This window comes from Acomys minous (genome assembly GCF_964271855.1).
Source record: "Acomys minous genome assembly, chromosome: 17".
NCBI lineage: Eukaryota > Metazoa > Chordata > Mammalia > Rodentia > Muridae > Acomys > Acomys minous.
In genome coordinates, this window is record NC_140500.1 from 11,974,030 (window position 1) to 11,998,671 (window position 24,642).

The 24,642-nt window shown below is 44.3% G+C and overlaps 1 protein-coding gene across 1 annotated transcript in view; it reads right to left on the minus strand.

Moving 5' to 3' along the window:
• Positions 1-368: 368 nt before the first annotated feature.
• DERA (deoxyribose-phosphate aldolase) overlaps positions 369-24,642 on the minus strand; it is an 85,177-nt gene continuing 60,903 nt past the window's right edge. The window contains exons 7-9 of the mRNA XM_084766053.1: positions 4,945-5,057; positions 1,368-1,517; positions 369-1,142 (exon numbers count right to left, since the gene is read on the minus strand). Of these exons, the coding sequence (XP_084622179.1) occupies positions 1,086-1,142; positions 1,368-1,517; positions 4,945-5,057 (320 nt within the window). The 3' untranslated portion in view covers positions 369-1,085. The remainder of the gene's footprint in view (positions 1,143-1,367; positions 1,518-4,944; positions 5,058-24,642) is intronic.

Below are 24,642 nucleotides of genomic sequence, written 5' to 3' on the forward strand. Positions count from 1 at the left end.
TGTAGACAAGGCTGGCCTCAAACTCACTGAGATTCACCGGCCTTGTATCCTGAATGCTGGGATTACTAGTGTGCACCACCACCGCCAGCTCCCACTATTTTTTAAAATTATTTTTAAAATATAGTTTATTAATTTATTCATATTACATCTCAATGGTTATCGCATCCCTTGTATCCTCCCATTCCTCCCTCCCTCCCCATTTTCCCCTTACCCCCTTCCCCTATGACTGTGACTGAGGGGGACCTCTTCCCTCTGTACATGCTCATAGGGTATCAAGTCTCTTCTGGGTAGCCTGCTATCCTTCCAGTATTTTTAAGCTCTAGTCCAGACCACCCCTACCAACCCCACCAAAAAATAAACAAAATAAATACATAAATAAACACAGAGACTTTTGTATTTAAAGATTCAGTGATGTTCACACTTTCAATAACAACATTAGAATCTCATTAGCAGAACAATTAATGAAAGTGTCCGTCCAGCACAGCAAGTCAGGTGACCATCCAGGGCAGGGCTCCACACTCGCAGATGGCACGGGAGGGTGATTGTTATTTTGCTGTAGCACACATTTTAATTTTTATTACATTTTATTTATTTATTTATTGTGTGTCAGAGGTAGGGGACATGCACCGAGGGACGTGAGCCGACAACGCTGGGAGTTGGCCCTCACCATCCACCGTGCAGTTACTGAGAACTGGCCAGGGGTCAGGTTTGGTGGCAAGCTCCCTTCCCTGTCAAGCCCTCTTGCCTGTCCTAGAATCTCATGTCTCAAGTAATTTAACTTCATTTTCCTCAGAACCGGCTGCAGTACAGGCTTTTTACAAACATTTTACTTTGAGATTTTCAAAGAAAATCTTCCCAAAATTAATACATGGAGACCTCCTAGGAATTCAGACCTTTTCAGCCTCACTTCATTTGAGTTCCACATACAGATTCAATTGGTTTGTTTCCTTTATTCTTTTGAGTTAATTTCAGGGGACATTTTAACAAGGAAAAGTCAGTTACCTATTCTTAAACCTTAGCAATTATGTAAAAACATTTTTTTTTTTAAATTTGTTGCAAGATGCTTTTCCAGGCTGGCTGCTGAGCTAAGACATTGGAAGATCGTGATACGCTGCGTATCGTCCAGTCACATGATGGTAAATCTGCGAGGAAAACCAGTTTCTTAATTAATAATTAAGCAACCATACACATTAAGTAGTAATTATACTATTGCACAATAATAATTTCACTTGGCACTGAATTAGTGCACCGTTCAGCAGAACTCGCACCTCATCTGTAGCAGGTGCGGGTTTGCTCCAAGGAGGCGGAGGTGTGGTTCTGCTGCGGCCAGCCTCCACTCCTTTCAAGGACAACGTGCTTTCACTCACCTGTCTCTCGATGTCTGAAAGCAGGGAACTGGCCCCTATCCGGAAGAGGTCAGGTGTCAGCCACTGGTCCCCCAGTTCCTCCTTTACCAGAGACAGCCACGCAAGGGACTCCTTCGCAGTGCGGATGCCTCCCGCAGGCTTAAAGCCTACCTAAGGAGGGGAGAACAGCCATTGTCACCGGCCAATTTCTTTCTTTCTTTTTTTTTTTTTTTTAATTTTATTAATTTATTCAGATTACAACAGAGAAACTGTGGTACATTTACACCGGCTGATTTCAAAAGGGTCACTGCGAGCGAACAGTCTTGAGTCACATCTTTCCTCTGCATCTTTCTCACTTCAGCAAAGGGACCTATTTTAGCTCTCTCCCCTGACTTCAGAACAACTTTTCCAACATAAACGGGAACTCAGTCACTGTTTCTGAAGGAGCAAGAATAAGGGCACGTGCCACGTCGTAAACCTCCATTTCTACACTAAATCTGCACACCTGGAGAAGCCAAGGAACGGGTCAAGGGACAAAGAAATCCACCACAGGTGTCTGCCCTGTGAGCCTTCTTCTTGAAGAGCTCACGTGACCAGGATCAGCGTGGCCCCGAGGCCAGCCTATGCACGCTGGCAGCTATCAGCTTTGCTTGCTTTAGCGAACTTAACTGCAAGTTTCTTCCAAGGCTGTAGGCACATCGGGTCCTATAAAGAGTGCAGACCATTAGCATAAGCACGGGAGAAAAGGGTCACCCTGCTTTTCATAAGGATGGACATAAGCCAGCCCAACTCATGACAGAGAGGCTGAGGGCCATCTTGAACCCACGCTTTTCCAGGGGACTTGAGTTGGGTTCTTGGCATTCTTGTTGAGGACTTCCGGTGTCCTTTTTTGGCTTCCTCATGAATATGCACATACACAGAGGCTGCCGAAACACACTGTAGCTTTCTTCAGATAGATTACACTAGCAGAGGCACTGCACACAGAACAGAGAAAGGAGCCAGTGAATGAAGGTCCTCCCAGCAAGATGGAAACCTCACCGTGAACCAGGCCACCACTGTGAGGAGTGTCAAAAATGACCTCCTCAGTGGTCCCCCTGCGTCAGCCACGCAAGAGACCGCTGGCTCGGAAGGAGCAGGGCACTTCTACCCATTGTTGAGGAATGGCAAATAAACAAACAAGTAAAATGAAGTCGGTGAGCTGAAAGTAGCATATATGTCAGTCGGAGAAGCCTTTCTGCAAGTTGGGTGGTGTTCATAAAGATTTTCTATAAACATATTTTCAGTGTTGGCAACTCCATTCAGTCATGTTTCCAAAAAGTTCTTGTATAAGTTAATATTGTTTAAGGGAGAGAATATAGAAAACAAATCTGTAATGAAATCAATTATGAAATACTAAACTGCAGCTTCTCTGGGGTGGTGCTAAGTATACGCTCGGAATGTGGGCTTTCGCACCGTACCACGGGGCTTACATCACGAAGGAGGAGCCAGTCTCAGGCCTCCTGGGCTTACTGTCAGCAACGTAGACTCCACACCTGCCTTGCAGGTGCATACGAAGACACACACAGGTTCTCTTTGCTGGAAATCAATGTGATGACATCAACAGGGTGTGTCTTGCTTTTGGCTTTTGCTTAACACTAAGTGCGGCACTGGCTGTTAAGTGGGGAAAGGAATAGCCTTGAAGAAAAGATGCAGAAACAAGCAAAATACCCTTCCAAGCTCGAGCCTGGACCACGGACAGAGCACTTGCCATGTTTTTGAGGCCCGTCTTGTTGTTTGTTTTTGTTGTTGTTGTTGTTGTTGTTGTTGTTGTGTGAAAGCTGTCCTGGGAAGGGACATTCATGCTTACACCTGAGAACTAACTCAGGTTAGCATGGCCTGTGGTTACCCACTCAGGACCTAGTCCCTTAGTCCCCAGTAACAAGCTTTACCCCTAAGGATGGAGCTCATGAAACATGGATGCCAAGGGACTCTCACAGGCCCACGGCCACCAAGGCTGGAAGCCTGGGAACTCACATCCTTGGCAAACTGCAAATCTGATTTTGATGTTCTCAGGCCGATACTTTATCAGAAACCTTCTGTGACCCAGCAGAGTGAGTCTGCTCAACGACCTTTGGAATGAGGCCCATGGGCCTAACTAGTGGTGACAGTTAACAACTGAAGGAAAAAGATGGACTTCTTCTGTAGCTTTAGAAAACAAAACAAAATAATAACAACAAAACGTTCTTTCAACTGGCAGATTTGCGTCCATGCAGAAAGACCATCAAGTAGCACTCATACTGGATCAGGGCATCTGAAGGAGACAGCAGGCCGCTTTCCCGTGTGTACTTAGCAGTGTGACTTTATTCAGAGAGAACTCTGGGAGACTATTTCCTCTCGCAAGAAGCACGTTCGATGTAAGTCTCTAATTCCAAAATAAATCTACTACAGTAAGTTATAGTATCATAAAGACATTCCATGCACCAGGTAAAGCATTAAAGGTCTTCTTCAGGGAGGTTCTAGGTGGCAGAAATCAAGATACTGGTTCCTAAAAGATGCCTCTCATGAAGGAAAGTCTCATTATATCAAACACACTCAAACACACACACACACATACATACACACGCCACAGAGTCATACACAATCACAGACATGCACGCGCGTGCGCGCGCACACACACACACACACACCTCTAGCCATGCAAAACAAAAAAATCCTTCTTAAATAATTCGTGACTAGACAAGCACCCTGAAGTGAAAAATCCAAAATTCAGTTTTTAAGAAACACCTCGCATGCATTTTTCCTTTTAACTTCCTATGTTTCAAAAAATTCTGTGTTAGTCTTCGAAAAGCTGATAAAAAGCCGGCATATACCCTCCTCAGCTCAACACTCTTCCAAGCAGCACGTCCACCTCCCATAAAACGCAAAAAAATGGATATTTAATTCAAGAGGTAAAGGACAGAAAGCTAGCTTTCCCCTGCTGTTGCACGGCGTTTCATTATTCTGTTTAATAAGTTCATCTCCTCGAGAATTTTCTCTTCACCTCATATTATTAAAAGTAATAAGTTTTTCTGGACCGGGGGTTTCCCAACAGAAAAACCAATTTATGTGTGTCCTTCAATAATGACAGGAAAAGATTATTTCCCATTATGCTGCCTACTTTTCCTATCACCACCACAGCTTATCATTCAATGAATGTTACTCCACGATTCCTCCCATTCCGTGAGGAAGTTAAATTTCTACATTAACCTGTTTTTGCTGGCCAACGCCTTGCCAGGAAAACCTCCGCGTCGCAGCCCAATTAGTTCCTTAAAGAACCCATTTAGGAATCTCTTGTCTGTGATAAAATTGTCTTCAGTGAATAAAAGGACAGAGTGAGTTTACATCTTGATCACACACGTACACTCCCACACTCCTACACTCACACTCACACTGCTAATCACGGACTTTCCCCTACGAAGGTGTGCTTTTGTAATGAAAGGTAAATTAAACATTTATCTTAATAAAGGTGACTCGTTCACACCTTCTGCATAGGGAGATGGTTATCATGCGCGGGCTGGGGGGGAGGGTTATTAATAGCACTCTCTTGCTTTTGAAGGCAGATTTGCTGGCAATAATGTACCTTGTTTCCAGTTTTCCAGAAGAAATCTCTAATGGCCCGGAGCATTACGATGGCTACAGGGAAGGTGGCATTTACTGTTTCTTTTCCAGTAGAGGTCTTAATAAAATCTGATCCTGAAACAAAAGCAAGAAAAAGTCCCAGGTTAATTAAAAACTTACTTTTTACACTTAAGTCACTGAAAGAAATGAGTTGTGTACGATCTCCCCCACTCCTCCCAAACACTTTATTTTTGGTAATTATGTGAAAAAAAAAAAAAAAAACCTAAAATGAAAGGCTACCTTTAAAATAATTCTATTTATATGTGAGAGCTAGAAGTAAGGGAGACGAGTTGCGAATTGCCCTCGTCTGGGCACAGCACAGGCACTGGATCCCACACCAGCAGCGCTGTCGCTACCAGGCCTGTCATTCGTCAGTCAGGGGTGAGGTTCTACCCCACCCAGCTGAGCGTCTCGCTACAGCTGGAATCTGGGGAGGGGCAGCCGCTGTCTTTGGGAGAATAGCCATGAGTCCACCAGGCCCCAAGGGACAGGTTTTTTGTTTTATGTTTTTTTTTGGTTTTGTTTTTGTTCTTGTTTTTTTTTTTTTTTTTTCGAGACAGGGTCTCTCTGTGTAGCCTTGGCTTGGCTGTCCGGGACTTGCTTTGTAGACCAGGCTGGCCTCGAACTCACAGCGATCCACCAGCCTCTGCCTCCCGAGTGCTCGGATTAAAGGTACATGGCCCTGGTTAAAATCCGTGGGTCACAAAACAAAACACAAAGATGCCAATGTATGAAAGGGAAGAACAGATGGTTGACAGGAGGTGAGGGGGTTGGGGACATGGGGGGGTGGGGAGGAGTGGGGGGTGGGTGAGGGAGCTAGAAGTGGGTTAGTTAGAAGGGGGAGTGGGGTTATAAGGAAGGATGGGGAAAGAGTAATAAGAAAGCATGACACACAGATAGGAAATAAAAATGAAAAGAAAAAAAAATTGTTAAAAATTTTGCCTTTCTTCACCACCAGATAAAGTTGCTACTTGATGGCTTCTCATAGACTCTCGTATCTAGCTAGCCTCCATATTTCACAGCCAATTAAAATCAAGTTGGTTTGTTTAACGAATATAACTGAGATGAATAAAAACAATTTTATGCCCTGTGCTCGCTACCATGTATCTTGGCACTTTCCCACAGAAGTGTGGAGTTGCCTACTCATTGTCCCCTCATTCTTGCACGCTCTGTGGAAAGCACACAGCACAGTTGTGACAGCTCTGGGAACTATCACGAGCTAATTCCTGTTGCATTGATGAAGCAGTAGGCCTCCCGAACCAGATGAGGATTTCATGAAAGACACCAGGGCCTTTCATAGTTTGCAGATGTTTTCAACAACTTCCTTCTCTTGAATCTTAAGCCTGTTTCCGTAATTTACAAGAACAGCGTGAGACAAATAATAATAGCGGCAGGTGCCTCATTGGTGTCAGCACAGTCAAGCCTTACCACTGTTGCCAAGGACTGATCTCCTTGTCGTCAAAGAGGACACTGAGGCACGGAAGTTAAGCAGCTTTCTTGAAGTCACATGGCATAGCCTCTCAGTCTGTCTGTCTGTCTGTCTCTGCCTTCTCCTCCTCCTCCTCCTCTTCTTCTTTTCTCTCTCTGTCTCTCTCTCTCTCTGTCTCTCTGTCTCTCTCTCTCTCTCTCTCTCTCTCTCTCTGTCTCTCTCTCTGTCTCTGTCTCTCTCTCTCTGTGTGTGTGTGTGTGTGTGTGTGTGTGTGATTTAAGCTAAAGCAGTCCACCTTAGCTTTTCAATTAGAACTGTCCCACTTCTCTGAGGCCACACAGGCAGCCAAAACAGAGAAGCCTTCCTTCCGGTGTGAGCACAGCAATGTTCAAAACCCAACCCGTCCATGCACAGCGTGGGACCACCAGCTATAACTAGAGAGTGGTTCTGGAGTCCTGCTTTACAGGATGGTTAAAGCCAAGAGTGATGCTGTACCCCATATCGCAGACACACGGTTTTAAAAACCGGAGTGTGAGCTCTAAATGCTTTCAACAGGAGGAAATGACAAGTGACTGCATACACGTATACACATAGATCTGAATATTACCGAAGGAACCATATGTACTGAAACCCTATGTCCAGTTTGTGTTTGTCAGTTTAAATGAATTACATTTCTGGATGAAAGAAATGCACGCTCCCTGTGGCCACCACACACCACCTGAATCAGACCTTGAGAACCATACACCAAGCTCACAGCTCCTGTTCAGGGCATCTGTAGAACAATACTTACAATTAATTTGCATCTCTCTGAATCTATCGTAGAGACGTGGGACAGAATATGAAGGAAGAAACAACTTAAGTCCTCCCTCAAAGTATCGGTTCGACAGCTATTCGGGGGGCATGGGAAGGATCAATAGACCCTCTTTCATTATAAATGCTGTGAAGACACAAGTGGAAAGCGTAAAAGCAAATGCACAGCCATGCCTTCAAAACCATGGCGACCCTCGAGGGATAACATAAAGGGTTAGGAGTCAGCCTGGTGTCTAGTTCCGGCTTTCTTGGTAGCTATGCAAATCCCATCTTTCTCCTTCCTAGAACGAGTCCGAAAAAAATCCCTAACTGCTTCAGAGTTAGACAGGGCGTCAAAGGGGATAATCTATACCAAATCAGCAAAAGTGTTCAAGGACTATATAAACACAAATGAAGCCCAGGCCTAGGTAGGGTGCCTGCCTCAGAGTCTGAGGCTGTGGCGCACAGAAGCCCCACAAGGCTCTCAGCAGCAGAAATTACTAGGCATTCTAAAGGGGCTTCCAAAACCCAGAATCCTGAGAGGAAACAGCCAGGAAAAGCTACTTATGAGGTTTTGGTGAAAAAAAATTTGAGACAGAATAACATGCAGAGTGTGGCATGGCTATTGTTCACTGTATTTACTCAGATTTATTGTGAGAAGGGCAGAAAGCAGAGTGGAAAGGTAAGAAAGATGCACAGTTTTGGCAATGAAAGGAGCTTGAATCTGGTTAACGCTGAGGTCAAGTCAGGTGCAAACAAAGCAATGAATATTTATAGCTGTTAAGGAGAAGGTGCCTTGAAGACATGAACTCCACTCATCAAGAGCTCAAGAGTGGGGGCTGGAGAGATGGCTCAGAGGTTAAGAGTACTGGCTGCTCTTCCAAAGGTCCTGAGTTCGATTCCCAGCAACCACATAGTGGCTCACAACCATCTATAGTGAGATCTGGTGCCCTCTTCTGGCATGCAGGCATATATGCAGGCTGAACACTGTATACATAATAAATAAATAAACAAACAAATCTTAAAAAAAAAAAAAGAGTTCAAGAGTGCAAAGATGCAAGGTCACTTAAAGTGAGAAAGGGTACCCAGGTGCAGAAGTGTTTTCATGGGTTTGGTCACAAAGGCACACGGAAGCCACTATAGCTACAGTTGTGTTGCAAGGAGGACGGAGGGCATCTCAAGGTAGCAGTAGATGAGGCAGCAGAACTTGGCAATGTCCACATCCCGCTGAGTTGCACTGAGGTTCTAGAAAGCTGCTTGGGCCAGTCAACATGTGCCATGGTCAGACGTTCTGCATGCAGCTCCTGAGTGAGATGTTCATGAAGCTGCAGAGCCAGCGGCAGTGTAGATCCCAGGATAACAGAGATGCTAGGAGCATGGACGATAGGACAGAGAAAGCCGTGTGTTGCACCCACCAGGACGACATGCTGTCCCTGCTAGGTTTCAGTCTGGTTTGGGTAGTGTCTTTCCTTGCTGCCCCCATTCCTTTCTTTTCAAATGGGAGCTTTTACTTGGCGTCATGTACAGTGGGCGTGCATAACTGCTCTGATATTACAGGTCCACAGCTAAGGGACTTCTTTGAGTGTTGGAGCACTTGGGGTCTTTGACCAGGGTTGGAATTGTAAGACTATGGGGATTTCTCGATCAGGCAATTGGACTGAATGTATTCTGTAAGGACAGGGCCATGAGTCTATGGAACTAGGAGCAGAATGGTGAATGCTTGGGCCCTAGTTAGAGGCACTGTCTTGGAAGACTATGGACCATTAAGAGACATAGCTGGGTTGAGCACTGGAGAAAGATGGGTCCCTAGGAGCAAAACTTGAGGTTTGTATCTTGGTCTTGTCTCTAATTCCTATTCTTCCAGGATGTGAGAGGTGAAGAGTTCCAGCCAAAGCTGAAGTTGTTGTCCCCCAAACTGAAGTAGCTTCCCATCATGCCTTGCCCAGCATGATGGACTGTTGACCCTCAAACCATGGATTGAAAAAAATTCCTTCCTCTCTTAGTTGATTTGTTGGGTCACATCAATGAGAAAAGTGGTAAATATTCTTGTATTATGCATAAATACCATAAAATAATGCACTGAGAAGGTCACCAGGTTATTTTCTTTTCTGAGTCTACAAGCCAACTGAAAGAATGGACACAGGCCTGCCATGCAGTGGCTCAGAGATATTCAGGTCAACTGTATCTTGCCTTCTTCTGTCTGCTTAAGCTACGATTTACTGAGAGGGGGTTGTAAGTCAGCTGCTGCAACACATTTTGAGTTGTGGCAAAGTTTGATTCATATTTTGATGCTCTATTGCTAGGCACAAACTTTATTAAAAATATATATATATTTATTTGTTTGCGTGTGTGTGCGTGCATGCATGCGTGTGTGTGTGTGCGTGCGTGCGTGCGTGTGTGTGTATGTGTGTGATATGCCAGAGATCACATGTGACAATCGGAGGACAACTTATGGGAATCGATTCTCTCCTACCATGAAGGTTCCCAGGACTGGCCTCAGGTGGTCAGGCTTGAGGCAAGAGCCCTCGTTCCCTGAGCCATCCTTGCCCTACGTATAGATTTATTAACGACGATTTGGCCTTGTTTAAAAACAAACAAAAAAACAAAAAAAACCCCAGAAACATAATAAAATAATTTTTAAAAAACAGTCCATTTGCCAATTATAAAACCTTTTGCTTAAGCCTTCTTGATGTCCCTGGGTCTGTTTTGTGTGGAATTAATGCAGCTACTCCTACAAGTGAGTGCAGTGTCTTTCTCCAACCCTTTACTTTTAACCTTTTGAGTCTCTGTCAGAGATTTCTTTAAACACTCAATAGGCCCTCGGATTGGGGTTTTGTTGGCAGTGCTGTTTTGTTTTTGAAAGACTCTTCTTTTAATTTGTATATTTAGATCATTAACATTTAAAGTGATTATTGATTCTGTTGGATTAATATCTACCATATTTACACCTCTTCTATCTGTTACACTTTTTTGTTTAACTTTCACCCTTTTGCATCTTCTCTGACTTCCTTGAGCATTCTACATGATCCCATTTTATCTCCTCTTACCGTAGCAATTATAACTCTCTCATATACTATTTAGAGACTGGCCCGGAACATCCATCCATCTTCAAATAATGCTACCCTGCTCTGCGGGTAGTGCCAGTGCCTTTGCCTCCCCCCACCTCCTACCCAAGACAGGGTTCCTTTGTGTAGCCTTGGCTGTTCTGGGCTCCCTTTGTCAGGCTGGCCTTGAACTCACAAACATCCGCCTGCCTCTGCCTCTGCCTCCTGGAGTACTGGGACTACAGGCCTGTGCCACCACACCCAGCTGGGCCTTTGCTTTTAATGAAGGGTTTCCTAAATAGTTTCTTCTGTCTGTCAAAGTCCTGCTGTCAGGCATGATAGTTTATGGTCTTTCCTCCCTAAAGGCCTTTTTTTTTTTTTAATACTTCCTATGGAAAGGTCTTCCAGTATTGCCTCTCTCATATTTCTGTTGAAGATCGGTGGAGAGGGACAACATCAGTGCTATAGAACTCCACCTCTAAGACTTTCTCTCTCCTCGCTGCAGGTATGCTTTCTGACTGGAAACGTGCTGGGGACATTCCCTTTGTCTGTTGAGGTCATTTCCTTTGTCTTGGGTCAGTATTTTGTTTCTTTCGCTGGCTTTAGTCTTTCTGTCACAACTAGGAACAATTGCCTTTCTCGGTCTTCCTTGACATTCTCTGACTCTCCTACATCTGTGATATATGGCCTGCTCTTGATTCTGGAACATCTGCACAGTTCCCCTCTTCCTCTCTTCTCTCTCTCTTTCTGGTATTGCAATCACACCAGTGTTATAACTTCTGAAAGTCTCCCCAAGTCTTTGGAGGGTCTGTCTTTCCTAACCACTCCTTCTCTTCACATTTTAGTCCAGGAAGCACCCATCAACCTACTGTCACAGTCACATGGCCGAGCAGAATCTGGAAATACTAAGTGTGAAGCCGCGTCCTTCCATCTTAGAGATCAGGCAGGAAGAGAATCAGCATATCTATAGTACACATAAGAAACACTGTAGACAGATACCAAGTAAATATGATGGTGAGAAAGAAGTGCAAAGTTCAAAGTGGTCCCTCTAACTCGACAGCAAAGGCTCATGGGTGCAGTTTGTTACAGACAAAACTGAAAGATGAGGAGGTATGTGGAGGAACCTTGTGGGAAGCCATGCCAAATTCTGTCATGTCAGAAATCTTGTGCTTAGGCTGTATGCTGTGACCTTCGAGTTGCTGACCTTTGCCTCACGAGGTCTTGTGTTCCAGGCTATCCTTGGACTATTTACCTTTGAAAGAAGTAGGGAAGTCCCAACTTGGAACCACCCAGAGGATCAAGGAAGTTCTTACAGGGAACTAGTCAGCGAACCAGGAAGTTCTACAGGGAGCAATTCAGGCTATTGTATACTTGCGTGGGGGCTAGCGTGAGTGAGATTAGAATAGATCCTATTGACCTTGCTCTATGTATGTTCCTGCTAGTCGGCATTAAACTGAATCTTGATCAGAAATTTCCTGACTTGATTTGTTATTTCTCGAGTCTCAGTATCCTACTTTCAATCCCCACTCTCTCTTTCAAGTGAAGCCTGATTTGATTTTTCCAGTGGCGGGGACCCGACAGAACCTGGCCATTAGGCAAAAACACCGAAAGCAGAGTAGCAGCCACATTGCCCAGGTAATTAAACTGCTAGGGGTTTATGAAGTGATCATATGAACTTGTGTTTGGGGGTGCTCCTGTTGGTCTAGGGACAGCTCAGCATATGTGAAGCCTTGGGTTCCATCAGAGCTACTGTTAATGTTTCTTACGCTAAAACACTACAGACGGTTTTGAACCTGCAAACATCTGGCTTCTGTCCTTGGGGTAGCATGAGGTCTGATCACATGACTCCAAGGTGTGCAGATGCTGCCTTTACTGTCTATCTTGGATATCAAGAAGAAGGATGATAGAGAATCGCACAACACATAGTGCAGGCATTTAGGAACTAACTTTCATTAAATTTCAAACAAAAAACAAAACAATCAAGATCTGATGACACAGGGTATTTTAGAACATGCGTTGCATCAGTGTTTCCCACTGCTGAGGGACACTTGACTCCAGCGAGACTAGGGAGGCACACTTTTGTTTCATTTCTCATTTTAATATCACTGCTCCTGCCCTTTGCTAAAACAAAATTACCTCAGAGAAATACATGCTGCCTTCAGATCACCAAAAGCCCAGAGCACTATAGCCTCTCCTCAGAGCATGTGTGGACCTAGCTGCAGCCAATCCCACCTCAGTGTGTGTGTGAACCCAACTACAGCCAACCCCACCCTAGTGTGTGTGTGAACCCAGCACAGCCAACCCCTCCTCAGTGTGTGAACTCAGCACAGCCAACCCAACCTCAGTGTGTGAACCCAGCACAGCCAACCCCACCCCAGTGTGTGTGTGAACCCAGCACAGCCAACCCCACCTTAGTGTGTGTATGCATCTAACTACAGCCAACCCCACCTCAGTGTGTGTGTGAGAACCCAGCACAGCCAACCCCACCTCAGTGTGTGTGTGAGAACCCAGCACAGCCAACCCCACCTCAGTGTGTGTGTGAGAACCCAGCACAGACAACCCCACCTCAGTGTGTGTGTGAGAACCCAGCACAGACAACCCCACCTCAGTGTGTGTGTGAGAACCCAGCACAGACAACCCCACCTCAGTGTGTGAACCCAGCACAGACAACCCTGCCTCCAGCACACTTAGCTTAGGTGCCAAAACCTTAAGAGAAAATATCTCACTATCACAATAATTCATCTATACAACCAGTCTACACATTTGATGAAATGAGCGACTGACTAAACTAAGTGAAGATCGGCCTAAGAGACTCAGAAAACAGCCCAATAAATGGACCAGCACTCAACTAAGAGTAGTTGAAATTAAAATTAATAATACATGCACTGCTTTCATAAAACTGTATTTCTTATTTTCCTAATTTGGCACCTTTAGCACAATTCTTTTTTTTTTTTTTTTTTTTTTTTTTTTTTTTTTTTGTGGTCTAAGGCTACTCAAAGCTTTTCTGCGGCCTGTAATTACAAGTCTCCATGGTACAGTTTCATTAAAAACTTTCATTAAACAACAGCTGCCCTTGTATATGGTCTTCTAATCAATTTGGTCAAACAGAATGACTTCTAATCAGCTGTTGATAAAAATAGAAGATGAAATTTTAATTCTAATAGATTAACCACAAACTCAAGACAGTCTTCAAAATCCATCTAACTCTGGTCTCCAGTGGATTTAATGACTATTCAGCAACTCATTACTAAATAGAACAAGACGAACATTTTCCAGTTCATTAAAGAAATGTACTATGTATTTTTGCATTGTCCTCATGATTCGTTACAGGGAGTCTTAATTACAAGATAATGGATAATGGTTATTAAATGCAGACTGCAGTAATGAAGCCCTATTCATTTGCGAGCCTCAGAGACTGCAAAGAGAGGAAAATAAAATTACTAGCTTCAAAAGATTAACGGATCAAATTATTATTCAATTTTCAAAATCTCATTCAGACTTCATAGAAACAAGAAGAGATTAAAAACTAGTATTAAGACCAAAGTAGTACATTTACAAAAATAATATCTTAGGGCTATTGCCGCATAATAAGCTTCAGATGTGATTATTTTTTAAAGTATAACTAACAATGGGAAAACATACATTTTTATTTCCTGAACAAATCTTATTTATGATACGGGCCGCTTCTAGAAAGAGCTGAAAGCCTTGGTGACTATGGAAAATGTGCTCCAATGCACAAAAGGACAACACAATGGAAGCTGCTATTAACGTTGTATGCTTTACTAATGAAAAATAGGATTTAAGCTCAACTGCTCCTGGAGAAAGCGTGTCCCTAAGTGGAAGTCGCATGGACCGTAGACTAAGAGCTCCTGAGCACACTGTTCATTAGCCCCGTGTTTCCTATCGCTCCTCGAGAAATTACCCATTAAAGGTAGTGGGAACTTTTTTTTTGTTGTTTTTTTTTTATGGTTATTTTAACAGTAATTTACACTTACAATCTGCAATGAGATCCTTTTTAAAAATAAACAGAATGTATAAAAATATGAGGCACCAGATTAAAACCTATTAGACTCATTTGTTCCATATGAGTTTATAGATAATTTAGGGTGATATGCAAAGACCCAATCTCATGGCTGAAGAATGTCTGAGGAAGAAAGTTGGAAACAGCAATAGGATGCTAATCTTCAATCTAAGGACAGTTGATCCACCGGGATATGGCCATCTGAGCCATGTGATATCTTCACACGAGAGAAAAGGGGGAATGCTCTGAGAGACAGACAGACAGACAACCGGAAAGGCAGAGAAGAAGGAGAAGGAAGAGGAAGGAAGGAGGAAGGGGAGTGTCTCTTCTCTCCAGTTCGTTCTTTCTTTCTGATACACAGCAGTGGTGATTCTTTTTGCTGTGTGTGTCCACACCCTGTACGGGTGTCACAATTTAGCAAGAAGCAAAGGCGTGCTCAAATAGAGAAGCAATCAGAAAGCAACCACACGGGCAGGGTTTAAAATGTCTCTAACACCCCAAGGGTATGCTTAGCTCCCGGAAACCGCATTCCTTGCAGTTGGTCTCCATTAAATAAAAATAAAGATGTGGTCACTTAAAATAAAGCAAGAGAGTGTGATTCAAAACGGACTGTGGGATAGGGACCCTGACAGCATCATTCTTGGTACCTGGCAGTAGTGTTGTGGGGAGATTAAACCATTCAAAGAATACTGACAACAGTCTGGGCTGGGGTTGTGGCTCAGTTGGTAGAGTGACTGCCTAGCATCCTTGATGCCCAGCACCACATAAGCTCACACTTACAGCTCTAGCATTCAGGAGCTGGACCAGCAACAACAGGAGCAGAAGGCCCTCTCTGACATCACAGCCATTTTGGCTAACATGACATCTCAATGTCCCCTTGGGGGTGGGTGGCTTCCAGTGATAGCTTTATACTCCAGAAGTTTCATTTAACTTAAAATATTTTATTTATTTAAAATAAATATCAGAACTGTAACTACACTGGAAACAGGTGAGTAGCCAATGCAAGTAACACCTAAGAGTGATGTCGTCTGTGCAATCTTGGAAACAGCACTAAGTTTCATTTTTCTGCAAATTTTGAAAAAGAAAAGCTTTACTTAAACTCAAGTGGCCAATTTGATTTGCTCAGCACTTTGACCTAAGAATTACAATAGCGAACCCCGGGTGTCTCTCATACTTTGCTGTACAGAGTCTCTACTTTTATATATTTGTTAGTTGTCCAGAAAATATATATACAAATATATAAAGAGAGCCCCAAATCGAATGCTCAAGCCCCCGTTCTAGGGCTTCGCGCTCTCCTTGCCCTCGTCTGTGTGAGGCTGTTGAGGAAGAAGGGCCACAGGGAGATCTGTGACAAGAACAGAGACCCCACAAAGGCAGCGAGTCTCCCTGTTTATACTCATGGCCCCGTATGTCAACTATATAGAAATTTAAAAATGGAGGAAAGGGTGAGTTCACAGAGAGGAAAGAGGAACCAGAGAAAAACTAGCTGATACGCAAGACAACGTGGTTGCAAAGTCCTGTGATCCCCAGCACTTAGGAGGCGGAGGCAGGAGGAGCGCAGGTTTGAGGCTAGTCTGGGTTAAGATGCAGCGTGAAAACTTGCTCTAGGGAAAAAGGAGGGACAGACGAAGAGTCATCAATTATCTGATTTGCCTAATAAGGACACACAACAAGATGCATACAATTATCTGATCTCGGTTTTAAAGCAGAGTATTCTCTATGACTTCCTATGACACACACCATCCAGGCCTCCTCCCTAACCACTGAGCTGCAGTTTATCAGGGACCTCAATAGACACGGTTATGAGTGCTTTTGGGTAGTCAGAGAACAGCCTCAGAGTCAGGCGCTCAACTCCCCACAGCAGCGCCTGTGGAGAAAGGAACCTCAACACATCTACAGTCATCACTCCCGGAAACACCGTCAAGAGGGTGTCAACACTGGGGACTTCCCACTGGCCAGAGACAGAACTTTGGTCAAAGAGCCCTTCAAGGCCAGCTCAAGGCTGGTGGCTGGGGGTCCCTGGCACTTTTCTGTGAATCAAAAGGCTACCTTGTCTCAGACAACAGGACCACATCTAGGGCTGATAAGCACTGAAGTGAGTTCTCTTCTACACTGAGATGTGGAGTAAATGTAAAAAACACAGTTTTGAAGATATAGTACAAAAAAACATACTGAAAATTTTCTCAATAATGTTAAACTTGATTACATACTAAAATGAGACTAGGAGTTCAGAAACTTCTTTTCACTTAAATTTTGTTTATTTAAAATAAATTTCAGACCTGTAATGATATTGGAAAAATAAAAGAAAGTCTCATATTTACTATTTGACCTTTCTTTTCATTTGATTAGTGGCACTACAAAAAAAAAAAGTTGCAATATCATATTTCCTAATCTAAGGCTTCAGTGAGTTTCCTCAACATGGACTCTCTCTGCATGCTAAAAAGTTGCTCTCCACTAGGCCAATGTCCTTTAAACATTGGTCTAAGATTGTTAAGGGGGGTGGAGAGAGGCACCGGTGGTCACAGTACTTGCTGCACAACTGTGAGGACTGGAGGTCGGATCCCCAGCAACCCTGAAGACTAAGTTTAGTTGGGTGAGGTCAGCCCACCTGTTATCCCAGCCCCAAAGGCAGAGACTGGCATCTCCAGAGCAGGCTAGCTGGATGCACCAGCCACAAATGGGAGCTCTGGGTGACTGACAGGGCCTGCTTCAGCGAATAGGACAGAAGACCCACGGAAGATGATTCCAGACATTGACCCTTGGCCATCATGCGCCAGTGCTCACATAATGTATACCTACCCACTCACATACAAAGACACGCACACACATATATGGAATTGGAAAGAGAAACCAAATATAACTGAATATAGGCGTCAATAACAATCTGCAGCAATAAAGGATTTCTGAGTGTTCTATGAACAGAAGTTAACTACAATGAAATACATAATGAATCTATGGTGTTGGCAGCAGCCTGAACACACACTGCATCACAGGAATTCACTGCAGCCTCAGGCATGAGCACACGTTGCACGTGCATGCGGCTGCACCACAAAATGCCAACAAATACTTCCACAAAGACCACAGTTCGGGCTCAAGGCTACTGGAGTTATAAGCTGCAATGTTTTTGCTGTGAACATCAAGTTTTCCACTCTTAAAAGACATGGCATGGCTTAATGACAGAAAACAAAGACTTGCCATACTTTTCTGCCTTCATTACTAGCATGTAATTGTCAACTTAGCATTTCTTTACATTGCATTGTGTTAGTGTTGAATTTTAAAAGTGGTTTTAGTTGATGACTTGGGATTCATTAAAAAAAATTAAGTGAATTTTAGCATGAGATTTGGACAGAATTGCCAACCATTTCTGAAGTGGCTTTAAACAGCCTTCTGCAATTTCATGTTATAAAATAAAAACACGGGTCAACTCTGAGGAAAACGTTAGAATACGCTTAGGCCCTGCAGTATCAACTAATTCAGCCAAGAATTGATTCCTTATGTAAAAATGAAGAAACGCATCTATATAGTTAACATACGACTGTGACTTTGTATTAAATTATAGAACATGTATGCCAAAACTTGTTTTAAAAAACAAATTTCTATTTTAGAAAAATCAGTAATGTGTGATTTATCTATTTTATAGACCGAGATACTTGAAATTGTATAACATTTTCTTTAGGTAAACAGGGGTCAGAAATACATAAAAGAATAAGACCCACTTACAATGTCTGCTGGGTTCTACTCCCAACAACAGGGGCATGGAAACTGCTAGAAATGGTCGGGACAAAGACAAAGACAAAGAAACTTTTTAAAAATTTATTTTTATTCTTAATTATGTGTGTATAGAAGGACCCACAGAAGCCAGTAGTATCAGAGACCCCTGGAGCTGGAGTCACGGAGGCTTTAGGGTGTCCATCATGGGTGCTGGGATTTGAACTCAGGTCCTCTACACGTGCACTACATGCTCTTAATGGCTGTGCCATATCTCCAGGTCCTCTTCTTTTTAAAAAAAAATACTGAGTGTGTGTGTGTGTGTGTGTGTGTGTGTGCACGTGCATGTGTGTGTGTGTGCACGTGCATGTGTGTGTGTGTGCACGTGCATGTGTGTGTGTGTGTTATGTGCAGGTGTGCACATGTCAAAGCAAGTGTGGAAGTTGGCGAGTAACTGAGAGCTGGCTCTCTCTTTGCATCATGGGTTCCCAAACAAAAGTCAGGCTTGTGAAGCAAGGCTTATATCCACTAAGCCATTTCATTGGCCCTACAAGATGCCTCTTGAAGGGACTCTGCTCCATCAGCAGATGTGCTGACCCAAGTTATATAAATTATGTTTGCCCTTGGACTGACCACATAGGTTAGAAAGAATCTTTATCTGTCTCCATCGTGTTATAGTTGTTCCCAAAAAGCTCATGGCATGGCAGAGAAGAGAAAATGAGAGTCACGGGAATCAGATCAGTGCCCCATGACTGTAAGAAAAATCTTGAATATCCAAAGCTTTATTATACAGGCGTAAGAGTTTTAATCTAATATCAGAGTATTGGGGGCTGGAGAGATGGTTCAGTAGTTACTCAAACTGCTCTTCTGGAGGGCAGCACTCAGCACCCATAAGTTCTGTTCTCAGCACCCAAGAGTTCTGTTCTCAGCACCCATGTCTGTCACAGCCACCTGTTACCACCAGCTCCAAGGAAGCCAGTGCTGGTTCTGGCTCTACCTACGCTCAGGCACAGACACCTATAAAAACACATGAGTAACAGTAGAAAATAAGTTTTTTAAAACAATAAAGTGTTTTAGGCCATCACAGAATAAAGGCACTGATCTACACACACCAAATTACAGATACACGTCCATCTGAATCAAAACGCTTTGTCTTTGGCCAGCCCTTCAAGCTGACCCTTCCAGCTATAAGGACTGACTAGGTCACGCAATGTCCCCTATCGGTAAGATGATTTTGAAGACATCTTAAAATGGCAAGAGCAGCATACTCTTTGTCTTCCCTGATGTTTGTGGCAAGGTGGGGCAGTGAAGAGAAACCTCCGTGGAAGGTGAAAAACAACTGGGTTATCACTATACTTTGGCAAGGAAGAGTAAAATGAAAGCACGTTTTAACAAAATAACAGGTAAGGTATGCTTTAAACAACTGAATTTCATTTTGATTGTGCTTCCTATTGTCATGAGTGAGTTTGGAATGTATAGTATATATTAACATTAAAAGTCAGGTATGCTTGTGTGGAATCTATTAACTCGAGAGAAAATGACTCAAATTGAAGAAATAGCTGCTTAAAATGGATTTAGAAATACATTTTACTGAACAAAGCAGGCTGGAAAATTAGGCTACTTTATCAGGATTAGAAAGTGCTATGAATTTTAAACACAAAGCTTTTAAAAACAATGCAGTACATATTTGAGATTATCATACCTCAATGTCATCATAAATCTTTTTCCCTCCCAACAACTGATGATGAGTCTGGAGGGTTACTTTGCACAGTGGCCTGCCTTTCACAAAGGAAACTGTGTTAATTTTTCTGTGGGGAGCTTTATCTCTAGGCGATGGTTTGGAGGCACCTAGAGAACTCATTGGCCTCCCATTAGCAGATCTAGAGATGGGTGGACCCTGCAAAGCCTCTCAGTGCAAAGCCTTTAGTGTACAGAGCTCCCCAGTGGCCATCTGCTGCAGGAACCACTCACCAGCCACTCACAAAGACAATGCTGAGCCCAGGTTATTTTCAAGTCAAAATCGTGTCTCTGTTTTGCAACTAGTCACAGCCTCCTTGCTATCTGGATTCCCTTGCACTCGGCTATCACTAAAGACGGTGGCTCTCCAAGAAAAGAGGGGCTTGCAGGGGGAGAAAGAAGGGGAGGGGGCCCTAAAGCCTCACCTAATGGACGGGCACCGCCAGCACAGGTCCCCAGAACTTGTGGCAGTTTGTCAGGTGGATCATTCACATTCCTGAAGACAGGGCTGGAGAGATGGCTCAGTGGATAGGAATACATATCATCCTTGTAAAGGACCTAAGATTAGTTCCCAGCACTCACGTCAGGGTCAGGGGACTCAGAACCACCTTCAACTTCAGCTCCCGTGGGCTCAGTATTACCTTCCTTTTAAGTCTCTGTTTTAATTTTTGATATGTATTTAATATTTTGAATATTACCTATAGGACTGCTGTTGAGTGTAGGCGCTCTCTCTTCCCCTAAGATACACGTTGAAGCCCATGCATCCAGAGTCATTTATTCCGTGTGTTTCAGTGGTGTTATTCCCTGTCAAGACCCAAAGGGCATACGCAGATAACTTAAAGATATAAAGGCCAGAAAGAACACACAACTCAACTGCTAAGCTCATTATCAAGACAGGAAGCAAGAAAAAAAAAAGGGAGGTGGGGAGACACTTGAGTGACACACAAGCAGTACTGTGCCACACTTGGGGTGACAGATGAGCAATACTGTGCCACACCTGGGGTGACAGACAAGCAGTACCCACATTTGGGGTGACAGACAAGGAGTACTGTGCCCAAGGAGTCTGGAATCCCACTGACTTGTTCTTTGGTCACCACAGGCCTTGAGAAGCTTCTCTGTGCTACTTTGGTCCAAGGTTTTGTTGTTGTATCTGGAAACTAATTATAAACCCTTAAAACATGAAGCTCTGAAGAGCATCTTAAGATGGACGGATGGAAGCAGTTCTGCTCTGACCCTTCTTCCAGCACAAAGCCCTTAGCTGTGTGGCTCAGTGAAGCGCTCGCACACAAGCACAAGGACCTGAGCACCGCCCCGAGCACCCACACAGAAAGCTAAGCTGTGGGTGGCCTGCACCTACAGTTCAGTATGGAGGAGGCAGAGACAGACAAGCTGGTGGTCCTCGAGGACCACTGGACAGCCAGCCTAGCTCACCTGGGGAGATCCAGGTAAAAACTGAGAGATTCTGCCTGACAAGGCCATGGTGGAAATGACTGATGAAGATACTCAAGGTTTACTTCTGGCCTCACACAGACCAACACCCTCAGAGATATCTGTGCACACCCATGAACACACACACACACACATACACACACACACACACACACACACACACACACGTGTGTGTGCACACCCCTGAGGGCTCCATACTCTGAGATATGAATTTCACCTAATCTTCTGCCATGCTGGTCTGCTGCTCACTAAAGCATCACAGAGCCTAGCTAGCTCTGACAACGGTGACCAAGACACAGCAACAGGAAGGGCCATACATGTAGGAGCAGCAAGCATGAATGTCTTTCTGAAAGTAACTCCAGAGCCGGGAGGCACCTACACATGTTGTACACCTACTCTGACTAAATCCCTCAAGAGCCATCCTGGATGACAAAGGCAGCACCCATAGACACTGCAGCTGAACAGAGCGTTCTGCTCAGGAGATGTGAACAGAGGCTTCTTTAGTCAATATCTGGGCTTTTTTTTTTTTTTAAATACCAGAGTGCTTTCTGCTTTCTAAACCACACACCTGACTGTTCTGCAGAAACACCCTCTGCCCAGTCAGCTCTGGCTCTATTCCTCCCTTCCCCGTCAGGCCCCACCTGGGCCATTTCAATCGCCAGTGCTGCGGTTTTCTTCTGTTCTGAGCATAAGCACAAGACTGGAGCTGTGGCATTCAGCTCACCACTGAGGGAATTACCTAGAGTATAAAAACAGTGCCTCACCCGGCGCTGGCAACCCCAGCGGTAACTGCCTGCATGTCCAAGCTAGCTCTGGAAGCCGCTGTGGTCAAGCTCTGTGTCAGACCCTGAGTCCCTGGCTACTGAACTGACTACGTTTGTCCTGCAGATCTGGAAGTTCAGTGACTCTCGACATCTGTTCACTTCCAATGAGTGTCACGTTCTGAAATTATGTTCACAGTGTTGGCACCCCTCCCCCGTCACACACATATGTTCTGCCCGGTCTCACTCATGCCTATGCAGGCCCCCAACTCCCCACTCTTTCCCCATTGAGAAATCATAGAAGAAGCAAAGTCCAACTGAATAAACTGTGGAAGGAAAAGCAAGGGGATGAGCGAGCTTTGAACATGGCATTAGGAGAAGCGGAAAGCTGGCAGGCGGAAGTCACCATGCAGTGTTAAGAACAGACATCACCACAACCCTACGCCTGGACAGCCCCTCCGGGATGACAGAGCTGCTGACGAAGAGAGAATATTAGGCTCTGCGTCAGCAGAAAATGAAAGAAGGATGGACATCCAAGTCTGCGAAGGCCAAGTGAGGAGGTGCGGGACCTGAAGGAGCCAAGGGACAGTGCCACCTCACCCTCAGGAACTGGTGATTCCTCGATCGCCATCCCACTGCAAACCACACCGGAGCTGAGGGGACAGGATGACTTTAGCAATCACCTTAGCAAATAATGACTTGCAATGAGAGTCTAAGTGACTCCTGCTGGGAAGGCGTCCCTCATTACGGAAGCCAGGAAAGCTGGACTTGGAAGGACCAATACCCCATGTCTTCTTTTGTACGCAGGATCTAGTCTGGAATCTGTCCACCCGTGAGTGTGACCAGGGCCTGAGAGTAGAACAGGGGGGCTAGGAGGAAGCGGAGGTCTATGGGAGGGGGTGATGGCAAACATGCAATGTTAAAGCAGGAAGGACTTGGGGAAAGGACTAGAAAGAGGGGGAGACAGGACAAGGATGGGAGGAAAGAAGAACAAAGTATAATGAAAATGCCACAGTGAGGCCCTTTACACAGCAGACCAGACTTAAAAAGAATGGCCACAGTGGACACGACCTCCTGAGCCATTCTACAGGGGCAGCTGTGCACTTCGCATAAGAGTTCAAGGCCAGCCTGGTCTACAAAGCGAGTCCAGGACAGCCAAGGCTACACAGAGAAACCCTGTCTGGAAAAACCAAAAAAAAAGAAAGAAAGAAAGAAAGAAAGAAAGAAAGAAAGAAAGAAAGAAAGAAAGAAAGAAAGAACCAAAAATAAATAAATAAATAAATAAAAAAGAAAAAGAAAGAAAAAGGAGTGAGCTTTTGTTTAATTACTTTCTTTAATTAATTACTTTCTTTAATAAACATTCGGCACTCACTCTGAGGCAAGCACTGTTTGAAACTTTATAACTAACTCGACACATCTCTAAACAATGAAAGTAGTCCTGTGTCCTGTGATACTTAGGAACTCCACTAGGCTTATCATCTAGAAGAGTCTGTGAGCACTCCAGGGAGAAGTCATATTTCAAGGCTAAAGTAGCCACGCAGGAATTTCTAGAAAAGCTGGCTAGCAGTAGAAGGAGACTATTCCCAGCTCCGGGGACATTTCCTGACCTCTTCTGCCCTCCTAGCAGTATTTGAGAACAGGCGTTACATTCTGTGCTGTGGACTCAGCTATGATCAATAAGTCCCCTGCCCTGTTTGAAGACTGCTGCAGGCTGACAGGCACGAGGGACGGTGAGCCATGTGGTAAAGTCCTCAAAAGGAGAAGTCAGGAGACACAAGCGGGCCACCACGACAGGTCTCCAGTCCACCGAGGCCAGCAGGAGTTCCTGACTGAAGAAGCCTGGTGTGGCTCCCGCACAATAGGGCTGCTTGTTCTGACTCTGCCATCCTGAGCCTCATCATAGTTTCAGTTGACATAACTGAACAGATCTGGGTTCAATTTCTTCTTCTCTCCTTTTTCAATCATTACCAGACAATCACAACTGTCAAGACTGTGGTCAGTCCAAAGAGAAATGTTCTCTTTTTTTTGAGGTTCCTTAGTCTTGGTGGATGAATATTTTAACTTAGCATCATGGGTATAGAAGAGGCAGGGAGAAGGAAGGGTCACATAATGGACTTTTATGAGACAGGTCTCCTATTGTAACAAAGCTTGGCCTGGAGCTAACTATTACGCCCCACCCTGGCATCAAACTCCTGACAATCCTCCTGCATCAGCCTCCAAATCCTAGAATTACAACCTGGGTCACTATGCTAGCACAGCTTGGGTGTTTTAAGAGTTATTAATAAGATATTTTCGAGTTCTGCACAGATGCTGCTGCATACTAGCTGAGCATGCTGCCTCTTCCACACAGGTGTGAGACTTAACAGGCTTCGATTATGCGGCTCCAACTCACAGAATTTCAGACAGCAGCCACTGGGACGGGGAACAACATTTAAAGTTACCACAGGGAGATATTCTAAAATTGTCCCACTTAGATCGACAGTGTGCTCTTTAGAGTTATGAGCTCATTGTAATTGTGCCTGCTTAAACATTTATCCTCCCACGGAGCACAATCTTCTGTCTGTAGGACCCGACAACATCTAGTAAGTTTTTAACTCTACTCTTGGGATGAGAGAAACTTTGCCAGTTGAATGAGAGTTTGGAATGATGGGCTTCCGCAGGCACGTGGAAGTCAGAGGACAACGTGCAAGAATCAGTCCCTTCCTTCCAACCTGTGGGGTCT